The 18,188-nt window shown below is 33.5% G+C and overlaps 1 protein-coding gene across 1 annotated transcript; it reads left to right on the forward strand.

Annotated features, from left to right (window-relative positions):
• The first annotated feature begins 7,277 nt into the window (after nucleotides 1-7,277).
• LOC132266281 (uncharacterized) lies at nucleotides 7,278-13,980 on the forward strand. The gene is made up of 6 exons (XM_059767136.1): nucleotides 7,278-9,117; nucleotides 9,319-9,612; nucleotides 9,864-10,147; nucleotides 10,223-11,915; nucleotides 13,397-13,464; nucleotides 13,858-13,980. The coding sequence occupies exons 1-5, from the start codon at nucleotides 7,278-7,280 to the stop codon at nucleotides 13,441-13,443; spliced, it is 4,158 nt and encodes a 1,385-aa protein (XP_059623119.1). The 3' UTR covers nucleotides 13,444-13,464; nucleotides 13,858-13,980.
• The last annotated feature ends 4,208 nt before the right edge of the window (nucleotides 13,981-18,188 follow it).

Here is an 18,188-nt window from a genome sequence, read left to right on the forward strand (position 1 = left end):
TTTCAAAGATTTATTCTTTATACATTGAAATGGGCTAGTGACATAATAGGTACCTTGATTGAGATATTTTCATTCAAAGATTCATTCTTTACTCATTAAAACATTCTCCGCGACTTCATAGGGATCTCGAATAAGTTAAACTTACAACTCTCAGTTTTTTTCAGAGATTGAATCTTTGTACATTAGAAAGGTCTAGTGACACAATAGGTGCCTTGATTGAGGTCATTTCATTCAAAGATTCAATCTTTACTCATTAAAACACTTTTCGTGATGTCAAAGGGAACTCGAATAAGTTGAACTCAAAACTCTCATTTTCTTTCAAAGATTCAATCATTATACAATGAATAGATCTAGTGACATAATAGGTGCCTTGACCCGTGACCTCATAGGGAGAATAAGTTGATCTCAAAACTCTTATTTTCTTTCAAAGATTCAATTTTTACACATTAAAAAGTTCTAATGACATAATAGGAACCTTGATTAAGGTAATTTCATTCGAAGATTCCATCTTTACTCATTAAAACACTCTTCTGTGACGTCAAAGGGAACTCGAATACGTTTAACTCAAAAACTCTTATTTTCTTTCAAAGAAATATTTGGACATTAAAATGGTCTAGTAACAAAATAGATGCCCTTATTGAGGTAGTTTCATTCAAAGATACAACCTTTACTCACTAAAAAGCACTCTTCTCGGCCTTATCGGGAACTCGAATAAGTTAAACTCAAAGCTCTCATTTTCTTTCGAATATTCAATCTTTATACATTAAAAAGGTCTACTGACATAATAGGTCCATTGAATGATGTAATTTCATTCAAAGATTCAGTATTTACTCATTAAAACACTCTTCGTGATGTCAAAGGGAACTCGAATAAGTTTAACTCAAAACTCACATTTTCTTTCAAAGACTTAATCTTTATACATTAAAATGGTCTACTGACATAATAGGTACCTTAATTGAAGTATTTTCATCCAAAGATATAATCTTTCATCATTACAAGACTCTTCGGGACGTCAAAGGAACTCTAATAAGTTTAATTCAAAACTCTCATTAAAAAGGTCAAGTGACATAATAGGTTCCTTGATTGAGACATTTTAATTCAAAGATTCAATCTTTAGTCATTGAAACACTCTTTGCGACTTCGCAGGGAACCTGAATATTTTAAACTCAAAACTCTCACTTTCTTACAAAGATTCTATCTTTAGCGGTAAAACCACTCTTCGCGACTTCAAAGGGACCTCGAATATGTTAAACTCAAAACTCTAACTCTCTTTCAAAGATTCAGTATTTCAATCTTTAAACATTAAAATGGTCTAGTGACATATACGTACCTTGACTGAGGTAATTTCATTCAAAGATTCACTTTTTAGTTATTAAAACACTCATTGTGACGACAAAGGGAACTCGAATAAGTTTAACTGAAAACTCTCATTTTCTTTCAAAGATTTAATCTTTATGCATTAAAGTCGTCTGCTGACATAATAGGAACCTTGATTGAGGTATTTTCATTCAAAGATTCAGCCTTACTCATTAAAAACACTAATCGGAACGTCAAAGGGAACTTGAATAGATTTAACTCAAAACTCTCATTTTCCTTCAGAGTTTTTATCTTTATACCTTAAGAATGTTAGTGACATAGTAGGTACCTTGATTGAGGTATTCTCATTCAAAGATTCAATCTTTACTCACTAAAACACTCTTCAGGTCGTTAAGGGGAACTCGAATAAGTTTAACTCACAACTCTCATTCTTTCAAAGATTCAATCTTTATACATGAAAAAGATCTAGTGACATAATAGGTACCTTGATTGAGGTAATTCAATATTTCCACCTTTATACAATAAAATGGTCTACTGACATATAGATACTTTGGTTGAGGAAATTTCATTCAAAGATTCAATCATTGCTCATTAAAACACTCTTCGTGACGACAAAGGGAACTTGAATAAGTTTAACTAAAAACTCGCATTTTTTTCAAAGATTTAATCTTTAAACATCAAAATGGTCTAGTGACATAATAGGTACCTTGATTGAGGTATTTTCATTCAAAGATTCAATCTTTACTCATTAAAACAAGTTTAACTCACAACTCTCCTTTTCTTTCGAAGATCCAATCTTGATACATTAAAAAGGTCTAGTGACATAATAGGTACCGTGATTGAGGTAATTTCATTCAAGGAATCAATCTTTACTCATTAAAACACTCTTCGTGACGACAAAGGGAACTCGAATAAGTTTAACTCAAAACTCGCATTTTCAATCGAAGATTTAAACTTTGCAAATTAAAATGGTCCAGTGACATAACAGGTACCTTGATTGAGGTATTTTCATTCAGAGATTCAATCTTTAGTCATAAAAACACTCTTCGCGACTTCAAAGGGAACTCGAATAAGCTAAATTCTAAACTCTCATTTTCTTTAAAAGATTCAATCTTAATACATTAAAACGGTCTAGTGACATAATAGGTAGCATGATCAGGGTAATTTCATTCAAAGATTCTATCTTTACTCATAAAAACACTCTTCGTGTCGTCAAAGGGAACTCAAATAATTTTAACTGAAAACTCTCATTTTCTTTCAAAGATTTATTCTTTATACATTGAAATGGGCTAGTGACATAATAGGTACCTTGATTGAGGTATTTTCATTCAAAGATTTATTCTTTACTCATTAAAACACTCTCCGCGACTTCATAGGGATCTCGAATAAGTTAAACTTACAACTCTCAGTTTTTTTCAGAGATTGAATCTTTGTACATTAGAAAGGTCTAGTGACACAATAGGTGCCTTGATTGAGGTCATTTCATTCAAAGATTCAATCTTTACTCATTAAAACACTTTTCGTGATGTCAAAGGGAACTCGAATAAGTTGAACTCAAAACTCTCATTTTCTTTCAAAGATTCAATCATTATACAATAAATAGATCTAGTGACATAATAGGTGCCTTGACCCGTGACTTCATAGGGAACTCGAATAAGTTGATCTCAAAACTCTTATTTTCTTTCAAAGATTCAATTTTTACACGTTAAAAAGTTCTAATGACATAATAGGAACCTTGATTAAGGTAATTTCATTCGAAGATTCCATCTTTACTCATTAAAACACTCTTCTGTGACGTCAAAGGGAACTCGAATACGTTTAACTCAAAAACTCTTATTTTCTTTCAAAGAAATCTTTGGACATTAAAATGGTCTAGTAACAAAATAGGTGCCCTTATTGAGGTAGTTTCATTCAAAGATACAATCTTTACTCACTAAAAAGCACTCTTCTCGACCTTATCGGGAACTCGAATAAGTTAAACTCAAAGCTCTCATTTTCTTTCGAAGATTCAATCTTTATACATTAAAAAGGTCTACTGACATAATAGGTCCATTGAATGATGTAATTTCATTCAAAGATTCAGTATTTACTCATTAAAACACTCTTCGTGATGTCAAAGGGAACTCGAATAAGTTTAACTCAAAACTCACATTTTCTTTCAAAGACTTAATCTTTATACATTAAAATGGTCTACTGACATAATAGGTACCTTAATTGAGGTATTTTCATTCAAAGATATAATCTTTCATCATTACAAGACTCTTCGGGACGTCAAAGGAACTCTAATAAGCTTAATTCAAAACTCTCATTAAAAAGGTCAAGTGACATAATAGGTTCCTTGATTGAGACATTTTAATTCAAAGATTCAATCTTTAGTCATTGAAACACTCTTTGCGACTTCGCAGGGAACCTGAATATTTTAAACTCAAAACTCTCACTTTCTTACAAAGATTCTATCTTTAGCGGTAAAACCACTCTTCGCGACGTCAAAGGGACCTCGAATATGTTAAACTCAAAACTCTAACTCTCTTTCAAAGATTCAGTATTTCAATTTTTAAACTTTAAAATGGTCTAGTGACATATACGTACCTTGACTGAGGTAATTTCATTCAAAGATTCACTTTTTAGTTATTAAAACACTCATTGTGACGACAAAGGGAACTCGAATAAGTTTAACTAAAAACTCTCATTTTCTTTCAAAGATTTAATCTTTATACATTAAAATCGTCTGGTGACATAATAGGAACCTTGATTGAGGTATTTTCATTCAAAGATTCAGCCTTACTCATTAAAACACTAATCAGAACGTCAAAGGGAACTTGAATAGATTTAACTCAAAACTCTCATTTTCTTTCAAAGTTTTTATCTTTATACCTTAAGAATGTTAGTGACATAGTAGGTACCTTGATTGAGGTATTCTCATTCAAAGATTCAATCTTTACTAACTAAAACACTCTTCAGGTCGTTAAGGGGAACTCGAATAAGTTTAACTCACAACTCTCATTCTTTCAAAGATTCAATCTTTATACATGAAAAAGATCTAGTGACATAATAGGTACCTTGATTGAGGTAATTCAATATTTCCACCTTTATACAATAAAATGGTCTACTGACATATAGATCTTTGGTTGAGGAAATTTCATTCAAAGATTCAATCATTGCTCATTAAAACGCTCTTCGTGACGACAAAGGGAACTCGAATAAGTTTAACTCAAAACTCGCATTTTTTTCAAAGATTTAATCTTTAAACATCAAAATGGTCGAGTGACATAATAGGTACCTTGATTGAGGTATTTTCATTCAAAGATTCAATCTTTACTCATTAAAACACTCTTCAGGACGTCAAAGGGAACTCGAATAAGTTTAACTCACAACTCTCCTTTTCTTTCGAAGATCCAATCTTGATACATTAAAAAGGTCTAGTGACATAATAGGTACCGTGATTGAGGTAATTTCATTCAAGGAATCAATCTTTACTCATTAAAACACTCTTCGTGACGACAAAGGGAACTCGAATAAGTTTAACTCAAAACTCGCATTTTCAATCGAAGATTTAAACTTTGCAAATTAAAATGGTCCAGTGACATAATATGTAAGGCCCCAATACATAATTATTTTTATTAGCATAATTTAATTTTTATTAGACATAATTTATGGAATATTTTATGTAGTAGTTTGTATGGTGAAGTTAATAGTTGGTGTCAAAACTTATTAAGTTGGTGACAGCCAATGGTAAGAAAATAAATAATAAAAATGATAATATTCCATGTGTACGTGTGTGTGGTTATATGTGTGATACTAGAGAATGGGTGTCTACTAAGGTCATTGGTGCTGAAGGTAATAAATGGTGGAAGTGGTGTGATGGTTCTAATATTTATTGATATACTTATGTTTTATTTTAAAGTTTGACCAAGTATTTATTTATATATATGGGTAAGTTATTGACCAGGTCAAGCACATATTCCACCCACCCATGTATGTAGATATCTAGTAATACACTTTATTCTAAATGCTTCCAAAGGAGGCTGTTACTAATTGACACACACACGCATGAGTCATGAAGAGGGGAAAATCACATTTATATCTAAGCGACACGTTGTCTAGAGATTTGCATGGACAAGAAAAAGAAAAAAAATAAAAATACAAATAGAAACAAAGGAGGGATTTTTCAGCCGTAGAAGAAGAAAAGACGGAGAAGAAGAGGAAGATAGAAAAGAGGGAAAAAAGAATTTTTCACTAGATTATGGTAAAGGTAAAGGAATTCATATCTTTGTTTACATGGAAGTTGATTTATATATATATGTTTATTATTCTTCACAAGTTGAGCTATTTAATTCATTTTGATGATATTTTAAATTTAATTGTTTCTATCCTTGATTGAGTGGTTTTCTATGAAGAAATACAAATTTGGTTGGGTATGTGTAAATTTATATATATTGATAACTTTAATATACATTTAATTATTATTATTATTGTCAAGGATGAGATTGAGTAGTGGGTTTTGCGAGCTTTGGGTGAAAAGTTGTATATGAGAAAACAAAATTTTAGTTTCTGTAGCCATTGTATTGAACCCATAAAAATTAGTCAAAAGACGAAACCCATGGGATGAAGGGGCTGGAGAGAGAGTGAGGAGGAAAGAGAAGAAAAGAGCAAGAAAGAGAGAAGAAAAAAATGTAAAAGGAAGGAGGCGAGATTTCTATTTGGAATTGTGGTTATCAGTGTTAAAGATAGAGAATTTTTCTATTGAAGGTTTATTGTGTGGTATTTCCATGGACAATTTGGTTAAATGGTTTTACCTACAATTACATCTATTTTATTTATTTTACTTGATTCCAGTACTATAATATTTAAATTTAAGTACTTGTTAGTTGAAGAAATTGTGGAGCTGAAGTTAATATAATTATTCTTGTTATACTTTCTACTATAATTGTGTGTGGAATTGGGATTTGTTATGAAGTTGATAATTGTCATTCAATTATATTTAGAAATGAATATGACATAGTTATACTATTGTTCAGGCAAGGAGAAAGAGCAAACAACTTCGACCCTATCAAAGGATAAGTGAATAAATTGGGAAGTAGTCAAGGTGAGTGTATTCACTGAAAGTTTTACACTTGAATGTGTTAAATTGAAGTATTGAAGTCATTTATGTGAAATGAAGATACATCTATATATATATATATATATAAGGTCCATACTCTGGCCTGGAAAGAGAGTATTTTAAATGAGGTCCATACTCTGGCCTGGAAAGAGAGTACCATATTTAAATAAGGTCCATACTCTGGCCTAGAAGGAGAGTACTATAATATATAAGGTCCATACTCTGGCCTAGAAAGAGAGTATGCATGTAATATGTTAATGAAGTTTTATTGAAGCTATCAGATAATAGTTGTTTAAAATTACTCTGATGTAGTAGTGTTGCATTCACTGGGCTTTAAGCTCACTCCTTCCATATCTATATTTTTTTCAGGTACAAGGTTGGGTCGCTACTGCCAGGTCTAGAATTTTTGAGTGGGAATGGGAAAAAGAACAATGGAACGTCTTTTGTTTAATATGTAAATATTGTAATAGAATTTAATGGTATAAGTTGCCGTTAATATTTTTTGTTTGTCAGAATTTCCATAACAGGCCTATAGGTAGTTTTTGAATTATAAACTGTTAAACAGGTGCTCTGATATAGGATGACGTTATATTTGAAGGAGGTTAATGCAGATGGTTAGATGCATTCCAATTTATTCAATTTGTTTAATAATGTAAATTGGGTTGGGGTGTGTTAACTTTTGGTATCAGAGCCTAGGTTTTCTAGGTTCTGGAGGTCACAAGAGTCTAGACTGGCAGTGGCAGTAAGAAGTGTGTAGTAGAGTCATTTATTTGACTTAATGTTATACTAACAGATATAAGTGGTGATTATGTATCATATATATATTGTTATATTTGAGATTCATTGCAGATAAAAAGAAATGGAAAGGGAAAGTGGTTATCATGGAACTGAGGGTGAAGCCACTTATGTTCCTGTTGAGGCTGAAGTAGAACAACCTATGCAGGGTGGTATGAGAAGAGAACAGGAGTGCTTAACTGGTATGCAGAAAATGGAAAAGGCTATAATAGACTTGGCAGAACAAAACAAACTATTTATGGCGAGTCAAATGATGATACAAGAAAGGCTGGAAAGACAACAGAAATGGAAGAAAGGCTCTGAGTATGAGAGGTTTATCAAGTTAACACCCCTAGAATTTTTAGGTACTACCAAACCAGAAGAAGCAGAGGGGTGGGTAAGAAGAATGGAATCGATATTTGTAGTGATGGGTGCAGCAGAAGACCAGAAGGTAAACTTAGCTACATTTATGTTCAAAAATGAAGCTAGTTATTGGTGGGACACGACAAAACATTTGTTGCTCACTCCAGGAGAGAAAGAAGTGATATTCTGGAATCCATTTGTTAAAGCTTTTTATGAGAAATATTTCCCTCCAATTTACAGAAAAGAGAAGGAACGGGAGTTTATTCTCCTAAAACAAGATAGAATGTCTGTGGTTGACTATGAAGTTAAGTTTACAGCTTTATCGAGGTTCGCACCCAAGTTTGTACAGAATGAAGAAGATAAATGTACAAAATTCCAGGATGGTTTAGAGGCGGCTATTAAGTCTAGAGTTTCAGTGTTTGAGGAAACAAATTACAACAGACTTGTGAATAAAGCCATGATTGCCGAAAGGGATGTGAAAGAATTGCAAGAAAGAAGGGAACAATACAAAAGAAATAGATCTGAGCCGTCACAGTCAAGAGGAGGTGAAGGAATTGCAAGTCAGAAAAGTCAAAGGTCGCGGTATGGAAGGGGAAGGGGTGGTGAATCTCAAGGCCAGACATCAAGTATTGGAAGAGGTCAAGGGTTTTCCGAACAACAATCTGTACAACAAGGTAGTTTTGGAGGACGTGGTACTGGCAGGGGGTGTTTTCAGTGCGGAAAGGAAGGTCACCAGAAGAAGGATTGTCCTATCTTGAAAGCAGAAGAGTGCTATCATTGCCATCAGCCGGGTCATCGGAGGAGAGATTGTCCTATGTTGACAGGAATGACCTCAGTGGGCAGTGTTGCTGGTTCTGGTAGAGGTTTTGCACAGGGGAACTCGTCAAGAGGAGGTAAGGGTGTTACAAGTGGTTCGCAAGCCCAGGGAAGAGTGTTTGCTATGACACTTCAGGATGCTCAAGCAACACCAGAAGTGGTGACAGGTACACTTTCTATTTTGGATAGAAATGTTACTGTGCTTATTGATCCTGGCTCAACCCATTCATTTGTTGCATCATCTATTGCTATGCATTTGGGTAGACCACTTTCATCATTAGACAGTAAATTGTTTATTTCTACACCAATGGGAGAAGTGGTAGTGGTTGCAAATGAATACCGGGATTGTGTGTTACAATTGGGAGATAGACAGTTAAAGGTAAATTTGATACCGTTGGGTATTCCAGATTTTGATATCATTTTGGGTATGAATTGGCTATCTGCGTATCATGCTTCAATAGACTGTTTTCGGAAAGAAGTTGTTTTTCAGATACCAGGGGAGCCAGAATTTAGATTTACAGGAGAAAGAAATGTTATTCCAAACTGTCTCATTTCAGCTATACAAACCAGGAAGTTGTTGAAGAAAGGGTGTCAGGGTTACTTGGCTTATGTGGTTGATACTGAAAATAAAGATATGACACTTGAAAATGTACCAGTGGTAAGGGAATTCACAGATGTGTTTCCAGAAGAATTACCAGGGTTGCCAGTGGACAGGGAGGTAGATTTTACCATTGAGTTGGTACCAGGAACAACTCCAATTTCTATTGCTCCGTATCGAATGGCACCGATAGAATTGAAAGAGTTGAAGATACAGTTGCAAGATTTACTAGATAAAGGCTTCATTTGACCTAGTATTTCACCGTGGGGTGCACCGGTGTTATTTGTGAAGAAGAAGGATGGTACTATGCGGTTGTGTATTGACTACAGACAGTTAAATAAAGTGACCATCAGAAATAAGTATCCATTGCCACGAATTGATGATCTGTTTGATCAGTTGCAAGGGGCAAAGGTGTTTTCTAAGATTGATTTGAGGTCAGGATATCACCAGTTGAAGGTAAAGGATAGTGATATTTCGAAAACTGCTTTTCGAACTCGATATGGTCATTATGAGTTTTTGGTAATGCCTTTTGGGTTAACCAATGCTCCAGCGGTGTTTATGGATTTAATGAATCGAGTATTTCATCGGTACGTTGATTCTTTTGTTATTGTCTTCATCGATGATATTTTGATATATTCTCGGAGTGTGGATGAACATGAAAAGCATTTAAGAATTGTGTTACAGATGTTACGGGAAAAACAACTCTTTGCTAAGTTCAGCAAATGTGAGTTTTGGCTTGATAAAGTTGTCTTTTGGGGCATGTAGTATCTGGGGATGGTATTTATGTTGACCCATCAAAAGTGGAAGCAGTGGTGAAATGGGAAAGGCCTACTAATGTGACAGAAGTCAGAAGTTTTCTGGGATTAGCAGGTTATTACCGGAGGTTCATCCAAGGGTTTTCTAGTATCGCATTACCATTGACAAAGTTGACCCGGAAAGAAGTAAAGTTTGTGTGGGGTGAGGAATGCCAAAGAAGTTTTGAAGAATTGAAGAAAAAGTTAACGTCAGCCCCAGTGTTAACTATTCCGTGTGGTGGTGAAGGTTTTGTGATTTACACTGATGCTTCACATCAGGGTCTGGGAGGTGTTTTGATGCAAAATGGTAAAGTAATTGCATATGCTTCTAGACAATTGAAGAATCATGAATTGAATTATCCTACACATGACTTGGAGTTAGCTGTTATTATTTTTACTTTAAAATTGTGGAGGCATTATCTGTATGGTGAACTTTGTGAAATATTTACAGATCATCAGAGTTTGAAGTATTTGTTTACACAGAAGGATTTAAATTTGAGACAGAGGCGTTGGATGGAGTTAATCAAAGATTATGATTGTAATATCCACCATCATCCTGGAAAAGCCAATGTAGTAGCAGATGCCTTGAGTAGGAAGTCTTCAGGGAGACTATCTTGTGTACAGTGTACACGGGTGGCAAATGTTATGGAATTGAGACTGATGGGAGTTGAATTGACAGTTACTAACAAAGGAGCATTGTTTGCACATGTCACGGTGAGACCTTTGTTGCTGGATAGAATTAAAGAGCTGCAAATACATGACGTATTCCTAGATAAGAAAAGAAAAGAAGCTCAAGAAGGTATGCAAACTGAATTTATAGTTAGGGATGATGGGATTTTGTATTTTAAAAGTCGAATTTGTGTTCCAAATGATGTTTCCTTGAAGAAAGATATTTTAGATGAAGCCCACAGTTCTATATATGCTATGCATCCGGGGAGTACTAAAATGTACAGGGATTTGAAAGAATACTATTGGTGGAACAATATGAAGCGTGAAATTGCAGAATTTGTAGCAAAGTGTTTGATATGTCAACGAGTGAAAGCTGAACATCAGAAACCAGCGGGGTTGTTGCAGCCATTACCAGTTCCACAGTGGAAATGGGAGCATGTAACCATGGATTTTGTGACGGGACTTCCAAGATCAAAACGAGGACATGACTCTATTTGGGTGATAGTTGATCGATTGACGAAATCAGCTCACTTTCTGGCAGTAAAAACTACTTATTCTACAAAGGAATATGCTCGTTTGTATGTTGATGTGATCATATGTTTGCATGGGGCTCCAGTTTCTATTGTTTGTGACAGGGATCCGAAGTTCACTTCGAGATTTTGGTATAGTTTGCATGAAGCCATGAAAACTTCTCTGAAGTTTAGTACAGCTTTTCACCTGCAGACAGATGGGCAGTCAGAACGAACTATTCAGATTTTGGAAGATATGTTGAGAGCTTGTGTGTTGGATTTCAAAGGTAATTGGGATGATTATTTACCGTTGATTGAATTTGCCTATAATAATAGTTATCAGTCTACTATTGGAATGGCACCGTATGAAGCTTTGTATGGGAGAAAATGTAGAACTCCATTGTGTTGGGATGAGGTGGGGGAAGGAAAGTTATTGGGTCCAGAATTGATTGAACTTACAACAGAAAAAGTGAAGATAATTCAGCAGCGTATGAAAGTGGCACAGGATAGACAGAAAAGTTATGTAGATGTGCGAAAAAGAAGAGATTTGGAATTTGAAGTTGGTGATTTTGTTTTTCTTCGTATTTCTCCTTGGAAAGGTATTATGAGGTTTGGAAAGAAAGGTAAGTTAAGTCCCAGATACATTGGACCTTACAAGATTCTGGAACGAATAGGAGCAGTGGCGTATCGGTTGGAATTACCAAAAGAATTATCAAGATTGCATGATGTTTTCCATGTGTCTATGCTTCGAAAGTATATATCGGATCCATCTCATGGTTTAGTTGCAGAACCGATAGAGTTGAAGGAAGATTTGACTTATGTAGAGGAACCGGTACAGATTGTGGATCGCCGGGAGCAAGTGCTACAGAATAAAACTATATTACTGGTAAAGGTATTGTGGAGGGGTCATACGATTGAAGAAGCGACTTGGGAAAGTGAAGAAGTTATGCGAATGCAATATCCTCACTTATTTGGTATGTTTCTTGCATTTTAATTTCGAGGACGAAATTACTTAAGGGGGGAAGAATTGTAAGGCCCCAATACATAATTATTTTTATTAGCATAATTTAATTTTTATTAGACATAATTTATGGAATATTTTATGTAGTAGTTTGTATGGTGAAGTTAATAGTTGGTGTCAAAACTTATTAAGTTGGTGACAGCCAATGGTAAGAAAATAAATAATAAAAATGATAATATTCCATGTGTACGTGTGTGTGGTTATATGTGTGATACTAGAGAATGGGTGTCTACTAAGGTCATTGGTGCTGAAGGTAATAAATGGTGGAAGTGGTGTGATGGTTCTAATATATATTGATATACTTATGTTTTATTTTAAAGTTTGACCAAGTATTTATTTATATATATGGGTAAGTTATTGACCAGGTCAAGTACATATTCCACCCACCCATGTATGTAGATATCTAGTAATACACTTTATTCTAAAAGCTTCCAAAGGAGGCTGTTACTAATTGACACACACACGCATGAGTCATGAAGAGGGGAAAATCACATTTATATCTAAGCGACACGTTGTCTAGAGATTTGCATGGACAAGAAAAAGAAAAAAAATAAAAATACAAATAGAAACAAAGGAGGGATTTTTCAGCCGTAGAAGAAGAAAAGACGGAGAAGAAGAGGAAGATAGAAAAGAGGGAAAAGAGAATTTTTCACTAGATTATGGTAAAGGTAGAGATATTCATATCTTTGTTTACATGGAAGTTGATTTATATATATATGTTTATTATTCTTCACAAGTTGAGCTATTTAATTCATTTTGATGATATTTTAAATTTAATTGTTTCTATCCTTGATTGAGTGGTTTTCTATGAAGAAATACAAATTTGGTTGGGTATGTGTAAATTTATATATATTGATAACTTTAATATATATTTAATTATTATTATTATTGTCAAGGATGAGATTGAGTAGTGGGTTTTGCAAGCTTTGGGTGAAAAGTTGTATATGAGAAAACAAAATTTTAGTTTCTGTAGCCATTGTATTGAACCCATAAAAATTAGTCAAAAGACGAAACCCATGGGATGAAGGGGCTGGAGAGAGAGTGAGGAGGAAAGAGAAGAAAAGAGCAAGAAAGAGAGAAGAAAAAAATGTAAAAGGAAGGAGGCGAAATTTCTATTTGGAATTGTGGTTATCAGTATTAAAGATAGAGAATTTTTCTATTGAAGGTTTATTGTGTGGTATTTCCATGGACAATTTGGTTAAATGGTTCTACCTACAATTACATCTATTTTATTTATTTTACTTGATTCCAGTACTATAATATTTAAATTTAAGTACTTGTTAGTTGAAGAAATTGTGGAGCTGAAGTTAATATAATTATTCTTGTTATACTTTCTACTATAATTGTGTGTGGAATTGGGATTTGTTATGAAGTTGATAATTGTCATTCAATTATATTTAGAAATGAATATGACATAGTTATACTATTGTTCAGGCAAGGAGAAAGAGCAAACAACTTCGACCCTATCAAAGGATAAGTGAATAAATTGGGAAGTAGTCAAGGTGAGTGTATTCACTGAAAGTTTTACACTTGAATGTGTTAAATTGAAGTATTGAAGTCATTTATGTGAAATGAAGATACATCTATATATATATATATATAAGGTCCATACTCTGGCCTGGAAAGAGAGTACTTTAAATGAGGTCCATACTCTGGCCTGGAAAGAGAGTACCATATTTAAATAAGGTCCATACTCTGGCCTAGAAGGAGAGTACTATAATATATAAGGTCTATACTCTGGCCTAGAAAGAGAGTACTATAGTTTAATGCATGTAATATGTTAATGAAGTTTTATTGAAGCTATCAGATAATAGTTGTTTAAAATTACTCTGATGTAGTAGTGTTGCATTCACTGGGCTTTAAGCTCACTCCTTCCATATCTATATTTTTTTCAGGTACAAGGTTGGGTCGCTACTGCCAGGTCTAGAATTTTTGAGTGGGAATGGGAAAAAGAACAATGGAACGTCTTTTGTTTAATATGTAAATATTGTAATAGAATTTAATAGTATAAGTTGCCGTTAATATTTTTTGTTTGTCAGAATTTCCATAACAAGCCTATAGGTAGTTTTTGAATTGTAAACTGTTAAACAGGTGCTCTGATGTAGGATGACGTTATATTTGAAGGGGGTTAATGCAGATGGTTAGATGCATTCCAATTTATTCAATTTGTTTAATAATGTAAATTGGGTTGGGGTGTGTCATAATAGGTACCTTGATTGAGGTATTTTCATTCAGGGATTCAATCTTTAGTCATAAAAACACTCTTCGCGACTTCAAAGGGAACTCGAATAAGCTAAATTCTAAACTCTCATTTTCTTTCAAAGATTCAATCTTAATACATTAAAACGGTCTAGTGACATCAGTAGGAACCATGATCAGGGTAATTTCATTCAAAGATTCTATCTTTACTCATTAAAACACTCTTCGTGTCGTCAAAGGGAACTCAAATAATTTTAACTGAAAACTCTCATTTTCTTTCAAAGATTTATTCTTTATACATTGAAATGGGCTAGTGACATAATAGGTACCTTGATTGAGGTATTTTCATTGAAAGATTCATTCTTTACTCATTAAAACACTCTCCGTGACTTCATTGGGATCTCGAATAAGTTAAACTTAAAACTCTCAGTTTTTTTCAGATATTGAATCTTTGTACATTAGAAAGGTCTAGTGACACAATAGGTGCCTTGATTGAGGTCATTTCATTCAAAGATTCAATCTTTACTCATTAAAACACTTTTCGTGATGTCAAAGGGAACTCGAATAAGTTGAACTCAAAACTCTCATTTTCTTTCAAAGATTCAATCATTATACAATAAATAGATCTAGTGACATAATAGGTGCCTTGACCCGTGACTTCATAGGGAACTCGAATAAGTTGATCTCAAAACTCTTATTTTCTTTCAAAGATTCAATTTTTACACGTTAAAAATTTCTAATGATATAATAGGAACCTTGATTAAGGTAATTTCATTCGAAGATTCCATCTTTACTCATTAAAACACTCTTCTGTGACGTCAAAGGGAGCTCGAATACGTTTAACTCAAAAACTCTTATTTTCTTTCAAAGAAATCTTTGGACATTAAATTGGTCTAGTAACAAAATAGGTGCCCTTATTGAGGTAGTTTCATTCAAAGATACAATCTTTACTCACTAAATACCACTCTTCTCGACCTTATCGGGAACTCGAATAAGTTAAACTCAAAGCTCTCATTTTCTTTCGAAGATTCAATCTTTATACATTAAAAAGGTCTACTGACATAATAGGTCCATTGAATGATGTAATTTCATTCAAAGATTCAGTATTTACTCATTAAAACACTCTTCGTGATGTCAAAGGGAACTCGAATAAGTTTAACTCAAAACTCACATTTTCTTTCAAAGACTTAATCTTTATACATTAAAATGGTCTACTGACATAATAGGTACCTTAATTGAGGTATTTTCATTCAAAGATATAATCTTTCATCATTACAAGACTCTTCGGGACGTCAAAGGAACTCTAATAAGCTTAATTCAAAACTCTCATTAAAAAGGTCAAGTGACATAATAGGTTCCTTGATTGAGACATTTTAATTCAAAGATTCAATCTTTAGTCATTGAAACACTCTTTGCGACTTCGCAGGGAACCTGAATATTTTAGACTCAAAACTCTCACTTTCTTACAAAGATTCTATCTTTAGCGGTAAAACCACTCTTCGCGACTTCAAAGGGACCTCGAATATGTTATACTCAAAACTCTAACTCTCTTTCAAAGATTCAGTATTTCAATCTTTAAACATTAAAATGGTCTAGTGACATATACGTACCTTGACTGAGGTAATTTCATTCAAAGATTCACTTTTTAGTTATTAAAACACTCATTGTGACGACAAAGGGAACTCGAATAAGTTTAACTGAAAACTCTCATTTTCTTTCAAAGATTTAATCTTTATACATTAAAATCGTCTGTTGACATAATAGGAACCTTGATTGAGGTATTTTCATTCAAAGATTCAGCCTTACTCATTAAAAACACTAATCGGAACGTCAAAGGGAACTTGAATAGATTTAACTCAAAACTCTCATTTTCCTTCAAAGTTTTTATCTTTATACCTTAAGAATGTTAGTGACATAGTAGGTACCTTGATTGAGGTATTCTCATTCAAAGATTCAATCTTTACTCACTAAAACACTCTTCAGGTCGTTAAGGGGAACTCGAATAAGTTTAACTCACAACTCTCATTCTTTCAAAGATTCAATCTTTATACATGAAAAAGATCTAGTGACATAATAGGTACCTTAATTGAGGTAATTCAATATTTCCACCTTTATACAATAAAATGGTCTACTGACATATAGATACTTTGGTTGAGGAAATTTCATTCAAAGATTCAATCATTGCTCATTAAAACGTTCTTCGTGACGACAAAGGGAACTCGTATAAGTTTAACTCAAAACTCGCATTTTTTTCAAAGATTTAATCTTTAAACATCAAAATGGTCTAGTGACATAATAGGTACCTTGATTGAGGTATTTTCATTCAAAGATTCAATCTTTACTCATTAAAACACTCTTCAGGACGTCAAAGGGAACTCGAATAAGTTTAACTCACAACTCTCCTTTTCTTTCGAAGATCCAATCTTGATACATTAAAAAGGTCTAGTGACATAATAGGTACCGTGATTGAGGTAATTTCATTCGAGGAATCAATCTTTACTCATTAAAACACTCTTCGTGACGACAAAGGGAACTCGAATAAGTTTAACTCAAAACTCGCATTTTCAATCGAAGATTTAAACTTTGCAAATTAAAATGGTCCAGTGACGTAATAGGTACCTTGATTGAGGTATTTTCATTCAGAGATTCAATCTTTAGTCATAAAAACACTCTTCGCGACTTCAAAGGGAACTCGAATAAGCTAAATTCTAAACTCTCATTTTCTTTCAAAGATTCAATCTTAATACATTAAAACGGTCTAGTGACATAATAGGTACCATGATCAGGGTAATTTCATTCAAAGATTCTATCTTTACTCATTAAAACACTCTTCGTGTCGTCAAAGGGAACTCAAATAATTTTAACTGAAAACTCTCATTTTCTTTCAAAGATTTATTCTTTATACATTGAAATGGGCTAGTGACATAATAGGTACCTTGATTGAGGTATTTTCATTCAAAGATTCATTCTTTACTCATTAAAACACTCTCCGCGACTTCATTGGGATCTCGAATAAGTTAAACTTAAAACTCTCAGTTTTTTTCAGAGATTGAATCTTTGTACATTAGAAAGGTCTAGTGACACAATAGGTGCCTTGATTGAGGTCATTTCATTCAAAGATTCAATCCTTACTCATTAAAACACTTTTCGTGATGTCAAAGGGAATTCGAATAAGTTGAACTCAAAACTCTCATTTTCTTTCAAAGATTCAATCATTATACAATAAATAGATCTAGTGACATAATAGGTGCCTTGACCCGTGACTTCATAGGGAACTCGAATAAGTTGATCTCAAAACTCTTATTTTCTTTCAAAGATTCAATTTTTACACGTTAAAAAGTTCTAATGACATAATAGGAACCTTGATTAAGGTAATTTCATTCGAAGATTCCATCTTTACTCATTTAAACACTCTTCTGTGACGTCAAAGGGAGCTCGAATACGTTTAACTCAAAAACTCTTATTTTCTTTCAAAGAAATCTTTGGACATTAAAATGGTCTAGTAACAAAATAGGTGCCCTTATTGAGGTAGTTTCATTCAAAGATAAAATCTTTACTCACTAAATACCACTCTTCTCGACCTTATCAGGAACTCGAATAAGTTAAACTCAAAGCTCTCATTTTCTTTCGAAGATTCAATCTTTATACATTAAAAAGGTCTACTGACATAATAGGTCCATTGAATGATGTAATTTCATTCAAAGATTCAGTATTTACTCATTAAAACACTCTTCGTGATGTCAAAGGGAACTCGAATAAGTTTAACTCAAAACTCACATTTTCTTTCAAAGACTTAATCTTTATACATTAAAATGGTCTACTGACATAATAGGTACCTTAATTGAGGTATTTTCATTCAAAGATATAATCTTTCATCATTACAAGACTCTTCGGGACGTCAAAGGAACTCTAATAAGCTTAATTCAAAACTCTCATTAAAAAGGTCAAGTGACATAATAGGTTCCTTGATTGAGACATTTTAATTCAAAGATTCAATCTTTAGTCATTGAAACACTCTTTGCGACCT

This window comes from Cornus florida, unplaced genomic scaffold (genome assembly GCF_030987335.1).
Source record: "Cornus florida cultivar Cherokee Brave unplaced genomic scaffold, ASM3098733v1 CherokeeBrave_3.0.0_Hap2_Chr07, whole genome shotgun sequence".
NCBI classification, from domain to species: domain Eukaryota; kingdom Viridiplantae; phylum Streptophyta; class Magnoliopsida; order Cornales; family Cornaceae; genus Cornus; species Cornus florida.